The sequence below is a fragment of the Eubalaena glacialis genome, chromosome 15 (assembly GCF_028564815.1).
Source record: "Eubalaena glacialis isolate mEubGla1 chromosome 15, mEubGla1.1.hap2.+ XY, whole genome shotgun sequence".
NCBI classification, from domain to species: domain Eukaryota; kingdom Metazoa; phylum Chordata; class Mammalia; order Artiodactyla; family Balaenidae; genus Eubalaena; species Eubalaena glacialis.
In genome coordinates, this window is record NC_083730.1 from 43,533,711 (window position 1) to 43,548,012 (window position 14,302).

Sequence of the window (14,302 nt, forward strand, 5' to 3'; positions counted from 1 at the left end):
AATTCAGGTCCATTGCTCCTTATATATTCTATAGCCCTCTGCACTTTGCTGCCCTTGTTATAGCTGTTATCTCTTTGCTTTTTTTAAAATTGGGGTATAGTTGCTTTACAATGTTGTGTTACGTTTCTGCTGTACAACAAAACGAATCAGCTATATGTATACATATATAGCCTCCCTCTTGGACCTCTCCCCCCGCCAATTCCCACCCATCTAGGTCACCACAGAGCACTGAGCTGAGCTCCCTGGGCTATACAGCAGGTTCCCACTAGCTTTCTATTTTACACATGGCAGTGTATATATGTCAATCCTAATCTCCCAGTTCATCCCACCTCCCCTTCCCCCCATGTCCACAAGTCCATTCTCTATGTCTGCATCTCTATTGCTAAAAAAAAAAAAAAAAAAGCAAGACTACTTTATAAATGATGTTGCATTCTTCTCCTTGCATTTTAATTGCCCTTTTCACTTGTCTTTATCCTTCACTAAACTGTAACTTCTTTGAGGACAGAACGGTTCAATCTCTTCACCCTTGGAACTTGAGTGTTTGGCACAGTGCTTAGAACATAGCAGGAACTACCCAAGAATTAGTTGGACAAAAGAACAAATAAAGGTTGGCTCACTTAGGCTTGCAATGTCATGGTCTTTGGCCCAACTCTTCTATATCCTGTTTGGCTCTGCCTGCATCCTCAGCACTTTGGGAAAATCATAAGAATACAATGAAATACTGTATTTTAACACTAGCCATGCCATCCAAAATCCAACAAATTATTTACATTTGGCAGAGTTAAAATCAAGATACATTCTATGGCTGCATACAGATTCCTTATCTGCTTTGTATAGTTGTTAAAGTTCATAGAAATGTCATTATACTCATTCATATTTATCAACAGTAGATCTTTCCCACCCCCTGTAATGGCAAATTCTCTTTTGGCTCACCTTTTGCTGTTGTTTTAAAGATTAGGAAAGCAGATGGTGTCTGAAAGAGGTAAGCTCCTACTGGTAGCGGTGTTATGCAAGAGTGGGTGGGAGGTTGGCTGGATCATTTCTGGATGCAAACCCTAGCCCTCTCACTAGCTGTGTGACTCTGGGAAAATCACTTAACCTCTCTGTGCCTCAATTTCCTCACCTATAAAACAGGTATACAGTGGTAATTTACTACATGGCTTATTGGGAGGATTGCCATGTGAAGTGTTTACAGCAGTGCCAGGGTACATGGTAAGACTCGATGGGAGTATTCTTTTTCACTCTTACCTATAAAAAGCAGGTAATATTGTTTGGTATGACCATTTTTGCTCCATCACTTCCTTATCTATAAATTACCTTTTTGCTCAAGAAAATGTGATTGGTTACCAGCCAGTATTCTGGGTTATATCAAAAAGAAGAAAAACAGTTTAGTTGAATCAATGCAGGATTTTACATAAGCAATAGGTGGTCTTTGTATCTCTGATTTCCTAAACAAAGGAAGGAGTTAGCTTAACAGTGATAGTCTTCTCTTATTTCTCCTTGCTACTCGTACAAAGTTGCATACTGCCATGAATTTTTAATCAAAAGGTCCCTTTTGTACACTTTATCAAGCAACATATGAGACCATGTCCCATTCTGAATTCTTTATGTTAGCACATTTGGAGAAAGCATACTCTGAAGTTCATCAACTCAATATTGATGCACATCCATGAGCTATCAGTTTATTTCTACCATATTACAATGGACAGGTTTTCCAAAATGGGATTTAAAATCTAACTTATTATGTGCCTTTCACTCGATTCAAAATTAAGTGAGGAACTAACAATGAATTATTCCCATGTTCCCAGTACCACGCTAGTTAATTTACATCAATAACCTCATCAGATTGTAGTGTCACTCTCATTTTCCATGGGAACTTAAAATATATTAGAATCTATAACAGGGAAATGAACTCATCTTACAATCAATTTATCATCTGATTGATCATGCTGAGAAAACCTCTGTGAGTACAGTGCAGCTCATGCAAATACGTGCATTGGTGGTGTGACATTCTTCAGAAGGTTTACATTTTTAGGATTCTAAGGAAATGTTTTTCTCAGAAGTCTAGTTCTATAACTGAAGGTCCTGAACATTTTACAGAAGAAAAGGAGTAGTGTTAACAAGGAAATGAAAACTCATAAAAGAAGACACTTTTCAATATGTGTGGATAATAATTTCTTTTTCCTTTCTGCAGCTTGCAATAAACTTATACTTTTCAAAATCACAACATTTACTGAAAAGAGTCAGTCAAATCTTAGCCTACACATTAAAAATATTAAAGGCATACAATTCAGTGGATTCAGTGTAGAAGCATGCTATGGACTGAATTGTCTCTCCTCACATTCATGTGTTGAAGCCCTAATCCCCAGTGCCTTAGAATGTGGCTGTGTTTGGAGATGGGAATTTAAAGAGGTAATTAAGGTTAAATGAGGTCATAAGGGTGGGGGCCTAATCCAATATGACTGGTGTCCTTATGAGAAGAGGAAGAGACACCAAGGATGTATGTGCACAGAGAAAACGCCATGTGAGGACATAGCAAGAAGGCAGCCATCTGCAGGCCAAGGAGAGAGGCCTCAGCAGAAACAGCCCTGCAGGCTCCATGGTCTTAGACTTCTAGCCTCCAGAACTGTGAGAAAATAAACTTCTGTTGTTCAAGCCATGCAGTCTGTTGTATTTTGTTACAGTAGCCATAGTGAACTAATACAAAGTGGAAAAGGTTGGAGAACATTAAAAAATTAAAAAAAAATTTTTTTGCCCAACATCACTTTTAGTTTTTTTTTTTTGCCCCTTATTAGTTGCTTTTGTTGCATCAGTGAATTGCTGCTGCTCGTCTTTATCCACATTTATCACTTCTACCTACGTCAAGTTTAATACTTTACTTTTTCACCTATTTTATACTCTTACACTAAATGTTCAATTTCAGGGCTAATTTATAATAGGTTACTTTTTTAATAGCAAAAAGTATTTTTCTAGTAAAAAAGATTTTCTGAGGACTCCTAACAATTTTGTTTAGGGTGAGAGGGAATTTTATATCTGTAGCACTATCAATATTCTCCAACATCAATGGGCATTTATTGGGCACTTACTGTGTGCCAGGCACTGTGCCAGGTGCCAGAGAGATGGTGGTAAACAAGTCCGAGAAGGTCTGCCCCGTAAGAGGAAGGTAGGAGTGAACCAACCAACCAAGGAACCAATGATAACAGTTATGACAAGAATGAAATAAATAGTATCCCATGATCAGACTAATATGGGAGACCTACCTGAGTAGGAAGGTGCCTTTAATCAGAGTCTGGAAGCCAGAGAAGGAGCCAGTTCATGTGTGTGTGGAAGGAAAGGGCAGGAGGAAAATGGGGAAAAATGTTCTAGGCATAGGGGAAGAACTAGTATCATGGTCTTTGAGGCAGTTTTAGGAATTTTTTTTTAGGAACTGATGAAAAGCTGATGTGACTAAATATTGTGGTTGAGTGGGAGAACCCCATGAGGGCTGGGTCTGGGAGAGGGGTAGGCAAGGGCTAGATCACACACAGGCTTGCAGCCCCGGTGATGGGTCTGGGCTGTGAACTAAGTGCCATAGGACTCTATTAAAGGAAGCAAGTGAGCAAGTAACAACTTAGACCTCATATGTGAAACCCGGAAACAGGCGTCAAAATGTCCAATTTCTTGTACTTGAGAAAAACATAAGCAGGACAGATATCAACCTAATTATATGAGATCAGGGGTCTAACAAAGTGACAGCAATCGATCATGACGTCAAAGTATAGACTGTACCCTTTCACTGTACTGCTTCCCTCCCTTACACAAGGGGCCTTTTCAGAGTTGAGAGAAACGTGCCAGAAGCTTCTAACTGGTAAGTATCAAGGCTTAAAATTATGGTTAGAGTTGGAAGTTCTGGGCTGGTTTGCAACCTCCTTTGGTCTGCCTGCCACCATCTGTCCTATAAACCACTAGCAAGCCTGGGCACCTGATAAGCTTTAAGAGAGGCCAGAAAAAGCCCTCACTGTATAACTCTGAGACCCCTCCTCCCCCAATGAAGAAGGTGCTTGAAAACCATTAAGGCTTTTAAAACTTCACTTAGGAGTTAGGAAGACAGTAGGATTTCTCCCTTGATCTACAGTTTATTTATTTGGCTTATCTGACATCAGAACCAGCAAGGGCACATAAGAATATCTTTAATTTAGCAGCAGACTATTTACAGATGAGTCAGTTTCCCATTGTGCTAAGCAGTTGATATAGGGGAGAAGGCTCCCACACCGAGTGAATTAGGAGCATATATGAATACTCACAAAAACACATCTTTCAATCAAGAACAACTATTAGATTCCTCTTTATAGACCATCTCATGAAGGGTGCACAGACAGGAAGGCCGAGGTATGAGGTGGAAAACAGATGAGACTCAATATCAGAAGACCTTGCTGGCAGGTGACCTTGGATAAGTCACTTAATAACTTGTAACCGGCATTTTCTTATCAGTGAAATGGCAATAATAATATCCAAACCTACAGGGCTTTGACAAGCAGATTAAATAATGTGTGGGAAAGGGCTTTGTCATTTTTGAAGCACTTCATAAATGTAAAATTTATTATTCATATTCTGGCTTCTGTGATGAGGTCCAAGAGGCTGAAGAGAATTTTTGTCTTTTTGAAGCTTACAACTAAAATGAGAAATCACAAGGCACAGAACTAAATACATAATTGGTAATTTATGAACAACCACTATTTCTATTACTAGTATGTGCTTAAAATATTTGTTAAAATGAAATACAAATACTATAATGGGATATGCAATTTCAGTAAATAGAGGTGTGGTGGATGCAGTTGTGGAATGTCCAGAAGAGCTTTCTGGAGGGCATGCATTTATGTAGGTTTTATAAGATGCAATGTATCACAGTGGTTATGAGCTTGGGATCAGGTAGATAAAAGTTGAAATCCCAGCCCCACTGTGTAGTAGCTATGTGCCTGTGGGAGAGTCATGTAAACTCTCTAAACTGATACCTTTACTGATCGATAAAATGGGGATGAGAGTATTTACCGGCTTATCTAAGGACCAGGGGAAATTATGTAAATAAAGTTTTAAACACAGTGCTTATCATGAGGCAAATGCTTTAAAAAATGGTGGCTCTTGTGATTACTACCATTATAGATCTCACCATAGTTGAATGACGGTTAAGCATCAGAGCTATAATGATGATAAAGGAGGGGAGACATCACTGCATCACTTACAGAATCCTGGCAGGTGTGGGGAATGGTTAGGATCTAATTAAACAGAAAGGAAAGGGAAGGAACAAAATGAGAAAAGAGAAGTTGGAATTTTTTAAGGATGGAAAAAAGTGATGAGAATTATGGAGGGCAGTAGCTTTTAAAACCGAGTCAGCTTCATTGATCAGTCTTAAATTCTGCTTTGTTTTCAAAATACAAGTCACATTTATCTTTCATCAAGTCGATGTAAGGTGTCTCTACTGAGACAGTTTTACGGTCTTAAGTGACCATCAAGTCAATATGATTAACCACTTGAGGAGGGAAAAGGGCTGGGAGTGACAAACTCTGCGCTTTCCTCTTTGGAGATTTCTCTGTTACAACTTTAATTAAGAAAAGGTCAAAGAAGAGTGGTGGAAAAAACCAGAGTGTGCTAGATTTTGGACACACACTCCAAAGGACAGGAGAGGACAGGGTGTGAGATCACACCATTGCATTCAGACATGATTGAATCTTTATCGACTATATCCTGCTTTGAAGATTACCAACACAAATTTTGGGGGGGTGTTCATTTAGTATTTAGTTCTATTGTTTCAGCTACCATATAACATTGGGGAACCAAATTCATTGGGAATAAGATGAAACCATCACTCCACTTGTAGTTTTGAGAGGCTGAGATGTAAGAAAGAAGAACTGTTTGATCTACAAGCTGGGAAAATTTGAACAAAGAGATGGGCTTAGCTGAAGAGTGCATTTTTATCTCCTGAAAGAGTAGCATATAGTATAAAATTAAACCAGTACACTGGTTATATACATATATTTTAAAAAATACAAATTAAGATAAATATATACCTATTAAAACAAATAAATGTTCATCAGTGTATCACCTAAAGTCATCTCATGTACTAATCTTGCAAAAAATAGTTCTAAGGCATCAAGGGAGGAAAGTTCTAGAAACAAAGAAGTGGTTAACAATACCAAGTGGTGAGGGTGATGAATGCCAAATGTTTGAGGGATGCTTTCTGTGACACAGTAGAGGAAAGGGGACCAATTTTAAAGGCAATTTAACCCATTGGCTCACTTAATAGTTATAACGGCAAAAAATCCATAGGCTCTTAGTTCAGAGAAAATGTATTAGGGTTATTAAGTAAAATCGAATATTTCTAAGGAGCTGGTTTGCTAAACATGTTTGTAAAACAGTTGTCTAAACTAGGATGAAACGTGATAATTATACAGTTTGTGCATTTATTTTCATTCAAATTAAAAATGTATATTTATTATTAACTAACTTGAACCAATGGGAGGAATCTCCTATGTCACAACTAAAATAGAAAGGGAAAAACTCTAGGAATGCCTTTATTCTATTACATAAGGCTATCTGAATTCACACATTTAACACATTGGAAAGTAAGCTTTGAATACTGTGGGACTTGAAAGTAGACGGTATCAGGATGGCTACCCTGAAACATTTGTAAGAGAAGAGTTGAAAGACAATTTCTCCCCCTGTTATCATTGTTGACAAAATGATTTCCATGGTATAATCCCATCCTATCACTTTTCCTCTTCTTCACTTCTATCTTAAGGGAATGGAGGATTGTTCTCCAAATCAGTAGAAACACACAAGTCCTTGGAATAAGACAAATTCCTGCATCACCATCATGTAGTAATTTGACATGGCACATGTAACACAGAACTGACCGGTGGGACCCAGAGTCTTGCATCTCCCTAGATGCTAATATTTAGCACAGCACCCGCTTACACAAGTTGTCCCTTTAGCTAAGATATAAACAAAAATGTGAATTCTATGGTACATTAATGGGCAGTGTCCAAAGTAATATCACAAGACATTTTAATTGGATCAGTTAAAAAAATGCTTTAGTGACACCTCTGGCATCCAGTGACTTTGCCCCTTGCTGAGACTGCTTGTCAAGAGATCAGACTGTTCCCCTCTTGCAGGACAGTCAAGCAGCCAAACCTGCACTAACCATGATGGGTTGTTCCGGAGCATGTTGACATACAACCCGATGAGAACATGTTCATCAGCTAGCCTGTCTGCCACATTCAGACTGTACTGTATCCTGAAACAGGGCAGGAGGAAAGAAAGGGTGTTGTTAGGACAGGTGGACAGAAATAAGCAGGGCAGGTAGGAGTGAGTTTGTGGTAGAAAAGGCATCTAGAAAACCAAGCAAGTAAAGGAAAACTAAGCGATGTTCTATGAAAAAACACAAGCAAAATCCAAGCAATGAAATTCACAATGCCATTTCACTCTCTTTAAAAATAGATTTCCACTTAGGTCAAGTAACTTTTAAGAAAACAGAATTGCATTCTTCAAACCACTAAGGTCAAGAAATTCATTTGTACAGTAAATACACTGAAATAGGTTGCAAGCAAAGATTATCCTTTGGAAAATCAAATCTGAAGCTTAGTCATTTTAAAAAAAGAAAAGGAAATCAGGGAAAGCGAAGTTTAACAACACAGATGTGTCTACTCAAAATAACTACTTGATGTTGTTAATGGGGTTATAACAGAGCTGCTTTGACTAAATCAAAGATGGTCTTTCAAACACAAAGCATCTTTGACACAAGAAATCAGCATTTTTAGTTTAGTTAATTCAGGGTTCCAGCACACTCTGGCTTTAACTTACCCTTTGCCCTTCAGCAAAGCTGGAGCAGCCCTAGCCAGCAGTTTGCTCTGCTCGACTTCACTGTCCTTGGGAGGAGAGCTGGTTAATAAGATGGGAAAGCCAAGAAGAGCGTAAACTCGGCAATGCATTCAAGAATAGAAACTGGCAACAGAAACTCCCAAGACTACTTCCAAGCTCCATTTGGACAGCTCTTTCATTACTTTGAAATGTTCAAGATGTTTTCAGATTTCCACATAGTTGAACTAGGAGTAGCAACCTGGCCTGAGAACCACAATTACAATTACACAAGCCACTATGATCCCAGATTTGACCTCTGCTATTTGCTAAACAAATAGATTGCATATGCCCAGACACAATGACAATTCATTCAGCATTCATGACAGACTATCCTGTACACAGTCCAATAGTTCACTAAGTCCTGTCAGCCTTCAGATCCCACACAAGAAGCTTATTTCTCCAGCCTGCCCTCTATTCTCCTACTTTCTGTGTTGAACAGAGAATTGAAAATTACCTAGAGATTGGTGTCATATTAAAAGTGTTTTGCTACTTTAGGCACAAGTCACCTGACCTTGGCTGTGTAGCTGCGAAGAAAACTTTCAGAGAAACAGAGAAATAAACCTTTGAGCCTTATAAACATATATTCATACTCCTTGTGTCTATAACTGGTGAAGAAGAGTCCAATCAATAGGCAAATTCTTATCATTTTAGATTTATTAGGAAGAACACTCACTTTAATTGGCAATTTTAATGAAAATTTTAAAAGTTTAATGTAGTTTTATTAAAGGAAAATAGAAATATAAATAATAATAAAGTGTGGCCAAGCCAAAGGCACCCAAAATTTATATAATATAAATGAACTTATAACTATAATGAATAGGCATGTTCATTGGGAAATATGATATTGATTCTTAGTATTATAACTGTACTTGTAAGGTGCTTAAAGAGAGTTTGTTCTTTTGTAGGTTAAAAATTTGCCCTGCAGCACTGGTGTACTTAAAACTATCCCTTTCTCCCTTCATGGAGAATACAAAAATTAAGTGTCTGACTTTGTTTGAATACCAAGTTTTTAATTACTTGCATTGAAATTATTAGATTTTTACCACCAACTTCCATAACTTTTCAAGAAGTTATAAATCTATATAAGAATGGTTAATAAAGCAGTTAAAAATCTTAAAAACTTTAAAAGTTTTAAGGTTTTACTACAAAGTACCACTTTGTAGTAAAGCACAAAGTACAAAATATAGCAACTTATAAATGAATATCACATTAGAATTATGCACAGTATAATTAGAATTCTTGCTTTATAAAATTCTTGTTTTATAATTCTTGTTTTATAATTCTTGTTTATAATTATGCATAGTATAATTGGAATTCTTGTTTTAGTATATACTTTATAATAGTATATACTACTAGATTCCTTAAATAGTGAGGCTTCTGGTAAATTTAAAATCAAATTTGATCTATAAAGAAAACATCTAGTATAGAGTAGGCATTAATGTTTGTTGAATATTATGACTTAACTCAGCTTTTCAGGAATGCACCTATTACTCAAAAAGTACAACTGCATACAAACAAAATTGACTTTAAAAATGAAATTAATGTTCTAGGAGAATTTGCTTTCCTGACGAAGTTAATTTTTTTTTTAAAGCATATTCATCTGCACCTTCAAAGACTATGAAACCTGCCCATCAGGAGCAAATAAGCATCTTAAGCCATTGGAGTTGATGTTTTCCCACCATCCCACCAAGACAGCATTCCAAACCTTGTCTCCTGAAGTACAGCTCATTATCCAGTAACTACAGTCTCACTGCTGCCCAATCACTTCCCCCAACTTTTTTTTTGATAATACAAGCTAGATCTACCCACTATATAATTGATTTCAGATCCCTGTAAAACCACTCAAAACACTGTGTGAAATATTAAGAATTCTTCCCTCCAAATGAAACCATTTCTCTGCCTTGTTACATACGCTACTTTTCCCCTTGAATCCCAGAAATTGTGTCATTTCCTTAAATCAAAGGCCTAATAATTATACAGTTACAACCTCTGATGATGAATGTGCAAGAAGAAAAAAAAAAGAAACACGGGAGGATCAACCACAAGGATATGCTTGTTATAAGTTACTCTGGTGACGTCTTATGGGAGAAAGGTGATGTGTCAGTAAAGCTGCAGAAGTGTGTCCCACCACTTACTAATGAGCACTGGAGGAGCCCTGCTGACATCAGCATGGTGAAGGGTTGGTAGCAGGAAGTGAGCAGTTGCCCAGATTTTCCTTTGGTGGCTCATTCTTTCTTTCTCTCCAATTCTCTGGGTCCCTCTCTCCTTCCTCTACGCCACTTGCCTATCTCCCCTGCTCTTTCCAAGTCCCTTCTTTCCACAAAGGGATGAGCAGATGTCTCCATATACACGTCTTGTCCTTTCGTTGTCATTTTCTTTGCCTTGGCCCTTGCCAGTGCTGGTTCGAAGGCATCATTTAAATCCTTTCATGTTCCTTTCCTTTCCCATATGCATCCTTGGGAAAACCAGTTCTTGGAATATATGGGGATGATATTCTCTGCATTTATGAGTTTGTGGAAATAAACCATTTACCTCATTTTGCTAAAGCTGTTAGCATCTAGTGCCAAGAGTATTTCTGACTTTTGGTACTCAGTGTCCACATAGTTTCTGTACTACCAAGAACTAGCCTTGAATTCTCCTCCTAATCATTTATTTCTGGGAAGCAGAAAACATGACCATGTATAGAGGAAGCCAAGTGCATGATGAAAACAAGAAAAAAAAAAAAAGCACTCTTTCTAAATGAAATGGATCAAGAACTTAGAGAGCAGACCAGGAGGCAGGTTTCACTTAAAACTTGGGTCTATAAAGACTGTTCACATGAAGTATCTTCACCAGAATTTCTTCTGCAGCTCCCAAGGAGCTTGAAGAAGGGAAGCAAAGTGAAAAAAACTTTCTCCTGAGTTGTTGCAAAGGTAGTGACATCAGGTAATTTATGATAATCTCTTCAAGGCAAGGTACCCTCACGATATTTTATAGAATAATTCAGATGTTTAAACTTTCATTTTGTAGCTCTGGCAGTTTGCTTGGAGAAGTTTGGTGATATTTCCACTTCATTGTGGGCTTTGGGATCAGGCAAGACTGGAACCTAGGGCCTTATCAAGAAGTGATTGCTTCCAGCATGTCAGTGCATCCAAACGTGCCAATGGCTTTCCTGCAGCTCTAGCTCTGGAAACTTCTCCATCTTCTGCATGCCCCATCTTCAAATTTAAATGCATTCCTCCTTTTAACCTTGGAAACTGGTAACTACCTGGGGCTCCTCTTGACTGTGGGTGATAAATCTTTTCTAATCTGAGTCCCAAGGAGAAGCAACGCTACCATCCCTAAAATTGTGTGTATACACGTCTCTTTTTCTTATTGTCGTTATTTTCTTTTCACCAGGTCCTGCCAATGTATAAACACCTCCTTCAGCACACATATTTTCATTATTGGGTGTGGTGACAATCATACCCTGGAGGGTATGACAAGGTGAAATTTGAATTTCATGTGTTCTGCTGAAAGAAAAGAGGCTGGAAATATTCCTTTAGATTATTCTTTTCTAAAAAAAAATTCTCTTATTTTCTCACCAATTCCTTTTTATACTCTGGAAAAGAGCATATGTAAAGATAAATGGACTTCTTCCAAAAATTTTCATACACACACACACACACACACACACACACACTGGCATAATGCGTTCTGGAAGATTAGAACAATTTCAAAATATTTCATATTTATTTATTTAAATTCACCCTTTAGCTTTGGAGGATGACAACGGATGCCAGGATTTTGCTTAAGTGCAAACATTTTGGGGGTACTCTAAGGTAACAAAATCACACACAAATGCTCCCTGGATTTTTGCTTAAACCTGCCATATAGTTTTAAAAACCACTTCTGCTTATGCTGTGTTATTATATTAGCTCTGGCCAAATATTTTTTTCTTTTATTGAACACGAAAATAAAAGGATTTAAATAAAAGTCCTGCATAGAGCAACAATGTAATATAAACAAATTATGTAATGTGGCATAATTATCATCACAGTGGTTAAACGGAAAATGATATTTGAACCATGGCAAATTAAGAAGAGAGATTTACTTTTTTATTGATTCTTAAATGATTGATAAACTTGTTGGTGTTTGGGCTTGTGAAGAATGACTTGTAAACTTGGCTCCCTCCTTAGCTGACTGTCAATTGGGAATAACATTTTGCTTCTCACTGTAATTAACACAATCTATACCAAGGTCATCAAACTAATTTAAACAAATTAGTTTTAAAAAAAAAAGGAGTCCACAAGTCAGTTTTACCAAGAGATAATTTCTTGAAAAAATCTTTTTCCCCTTTCGTTTTCTAGCTTTCAACATCTTTGATCTGAAACATAAAATATCTGCCACACACAAATCAGCAAACAAGCATTAAAAAATAGCTTAGTGTCTCAGTGGGAAAATGAGTTGTCATCAATTCAGGCTGGCATGAAAGTCAAACCTTCTTAAGCAGGTACTGTGGAAGAAATAATAATTCTTAGGTCATATTTGATTCACTACATTTACTATGTTGTCCCCCAGATAGTATCAAGCTGTATCAATTGTGTTTTTGCCAAGAGATGCTCTAGAAAAGTTTGCTGGGTACAGAGCACACACAGACAGCAACTAAAGCAACTCTAGTAAGAGAATAAAGGTTATCAAAGTGAAGAAGAGGTGACGGCAGATTAAATTATACACTAACATTTTAGTATAGGAAATAGAGTTGAGTGCGAACACCAGTTTAATACAGGTTTGAAAAAAATCTAGCATATTAGTGGAGCTCTGGGGCTACATGGAATAAATAATTACTTGCAGAGAGTGTTTATTTCAAATTTCATACAACATTCCCAGAAAGTGTGAAAAGAATGAAGAAATCTTCAGTTGAGGTTGATTTATAAATGCATCTATTTTATGATGCTGATTTATAAATTTACCTTCTTTCCTGACTGAAAAGGGATGGGCTTTAATCTTAGAAAATATTGAGCATGGAGAAAACTGATTTTCAGAAGCAAAGTCTGAATTCAGTACCTCAATTTTATTTCTATTCACTTTTGATTACCAAAACACAAATGTTTAAAATTTAGTTTGAACATTATATGTCAGATTAAAAATCTGGGTTATTAGGTAAAGACTCTTTGGGAAAGAAAAGTATTTGAAAAAACTGAAAAAGACACATGAATTAGCCTTTCTGTGGTTGAAAACCCAAACAAATCAACCAACTGACCAACCAGTTAACCAATAAAAATAACTCACAAAGGTTGTTCTATTGGGAAGAATCAGGATTTGGAAAGTGCGTGGGGAAGGCAGGGTATCTTCCCCATATGCACCCCTGGACCTAATACAATATTAGTAATTAACCAAATGCTTTTCAGATAAACCAGAAAATAGCATATTAGATTGTGTTCAACACACTCTATGAATCATAAGCAATGTTCTAATATTTGGGAGAGTGATCAGTTCTGGCTAGATATAATAGCCAAAGTGATTCTTTTTGTGAGTGGTTAAGACTTTAGAGGTTGCATTTATAAAAATATCTGTAAAATCTTTAAGAGAAGTTTCTAAAACTGGAGGTAAAATTATCTAGCCATTCAAATTTTTAGAATGTCCTTATTGTAGCTAATGAAGAAATGGCCATAATAGCCATAACTAATGAAACATTTTCCAAATGGAAAGGACTGGTTAGCTCTCTCACATAAACGAGGTGAGGATTTTGGCAAGATAATTACGATTTTACAAAGGGGGACTGATGCCAACAGCAGAAACTCAAAGGCATAATGCTGTGGGCAGTGAGGGGGAGAAGGGCTTTGTGGTCAGCTCTTGCAATAATATTTGCCATAATGGCTGGCTATCTTTCATAAGCTTAATGTTGGCTGCCCAATCATACATCATATATTGGCGTTCTTTTCCTAGTGGTGATGATAAATTTCCATTGATCTAGTTGTTCTTTTCCTATAAATTCATGCATTTATAAGAAAACAATCTAGGTTTAGGGATATAGTTATGATCAAAAAAATGAATGAAGTGAATTAGTCCATGAATTGTGTCATTTGACCCATACTGTGCCTAACTGCTAATCAGCATTGAGTATACACACACACACACACACACACACACACACACACACACACACACACACGAAGACTTCAAAGGGTTAAGAGAGAGTGCCTTTGAGAATTCCCTCTTTTAAGTTAAGGGAAAATTGACTCAAGGATATAGCTAGAAACGGATATCAGAACAGGGGATGGGGCAGATGGTGGTAGTATACCCTCATAAATCTGTGTGAGTTAGGTTACCAGGATGTCAAAAGACTTCAAAGATAGGCCCTAGTGCCTTTTGAAGATCAAAGTGTATGCCTGCAAAGGACTCCAGGTGAGGAATGCCAGGAGTTTGTAGCGAGGATTCTGGAGTAGTG

General features: G+C 37.2%; 1 protein-coding gene across 8 annotated transcripts in view; it reads right to left on the bottom strand.

The window, feature by feature from the left end:
• Positions 1-14,302, bottom strand: part of DTNA (dystrobrevin alpha) — a 386,149-nt gene that overhangs the window by 43,468 nt on the left and 328,379 nt on the right. Inside the window, exons 12-13 of one of the 8 annotated variants that reach the window (XM_061170129.1) lie at positions 7,837-7,914; positions 7,178-7,270 (exon numbers count right to left, since the gene is read on the bottom strand). The exons of the other annotated variants lie outside the window; for them this stretch is intronic. Coding sequence (XP_061026112.1) covers positions 7,178-7,270; positions 7,837-7,914 — 171 coding nt within the window. The remainder of the gene's footprint in view (positions 1-7,177; positions 7,271-7,836; positions 7,915-14,302) is intronic. 8 annotated transcript variants of the gene reach the window in all.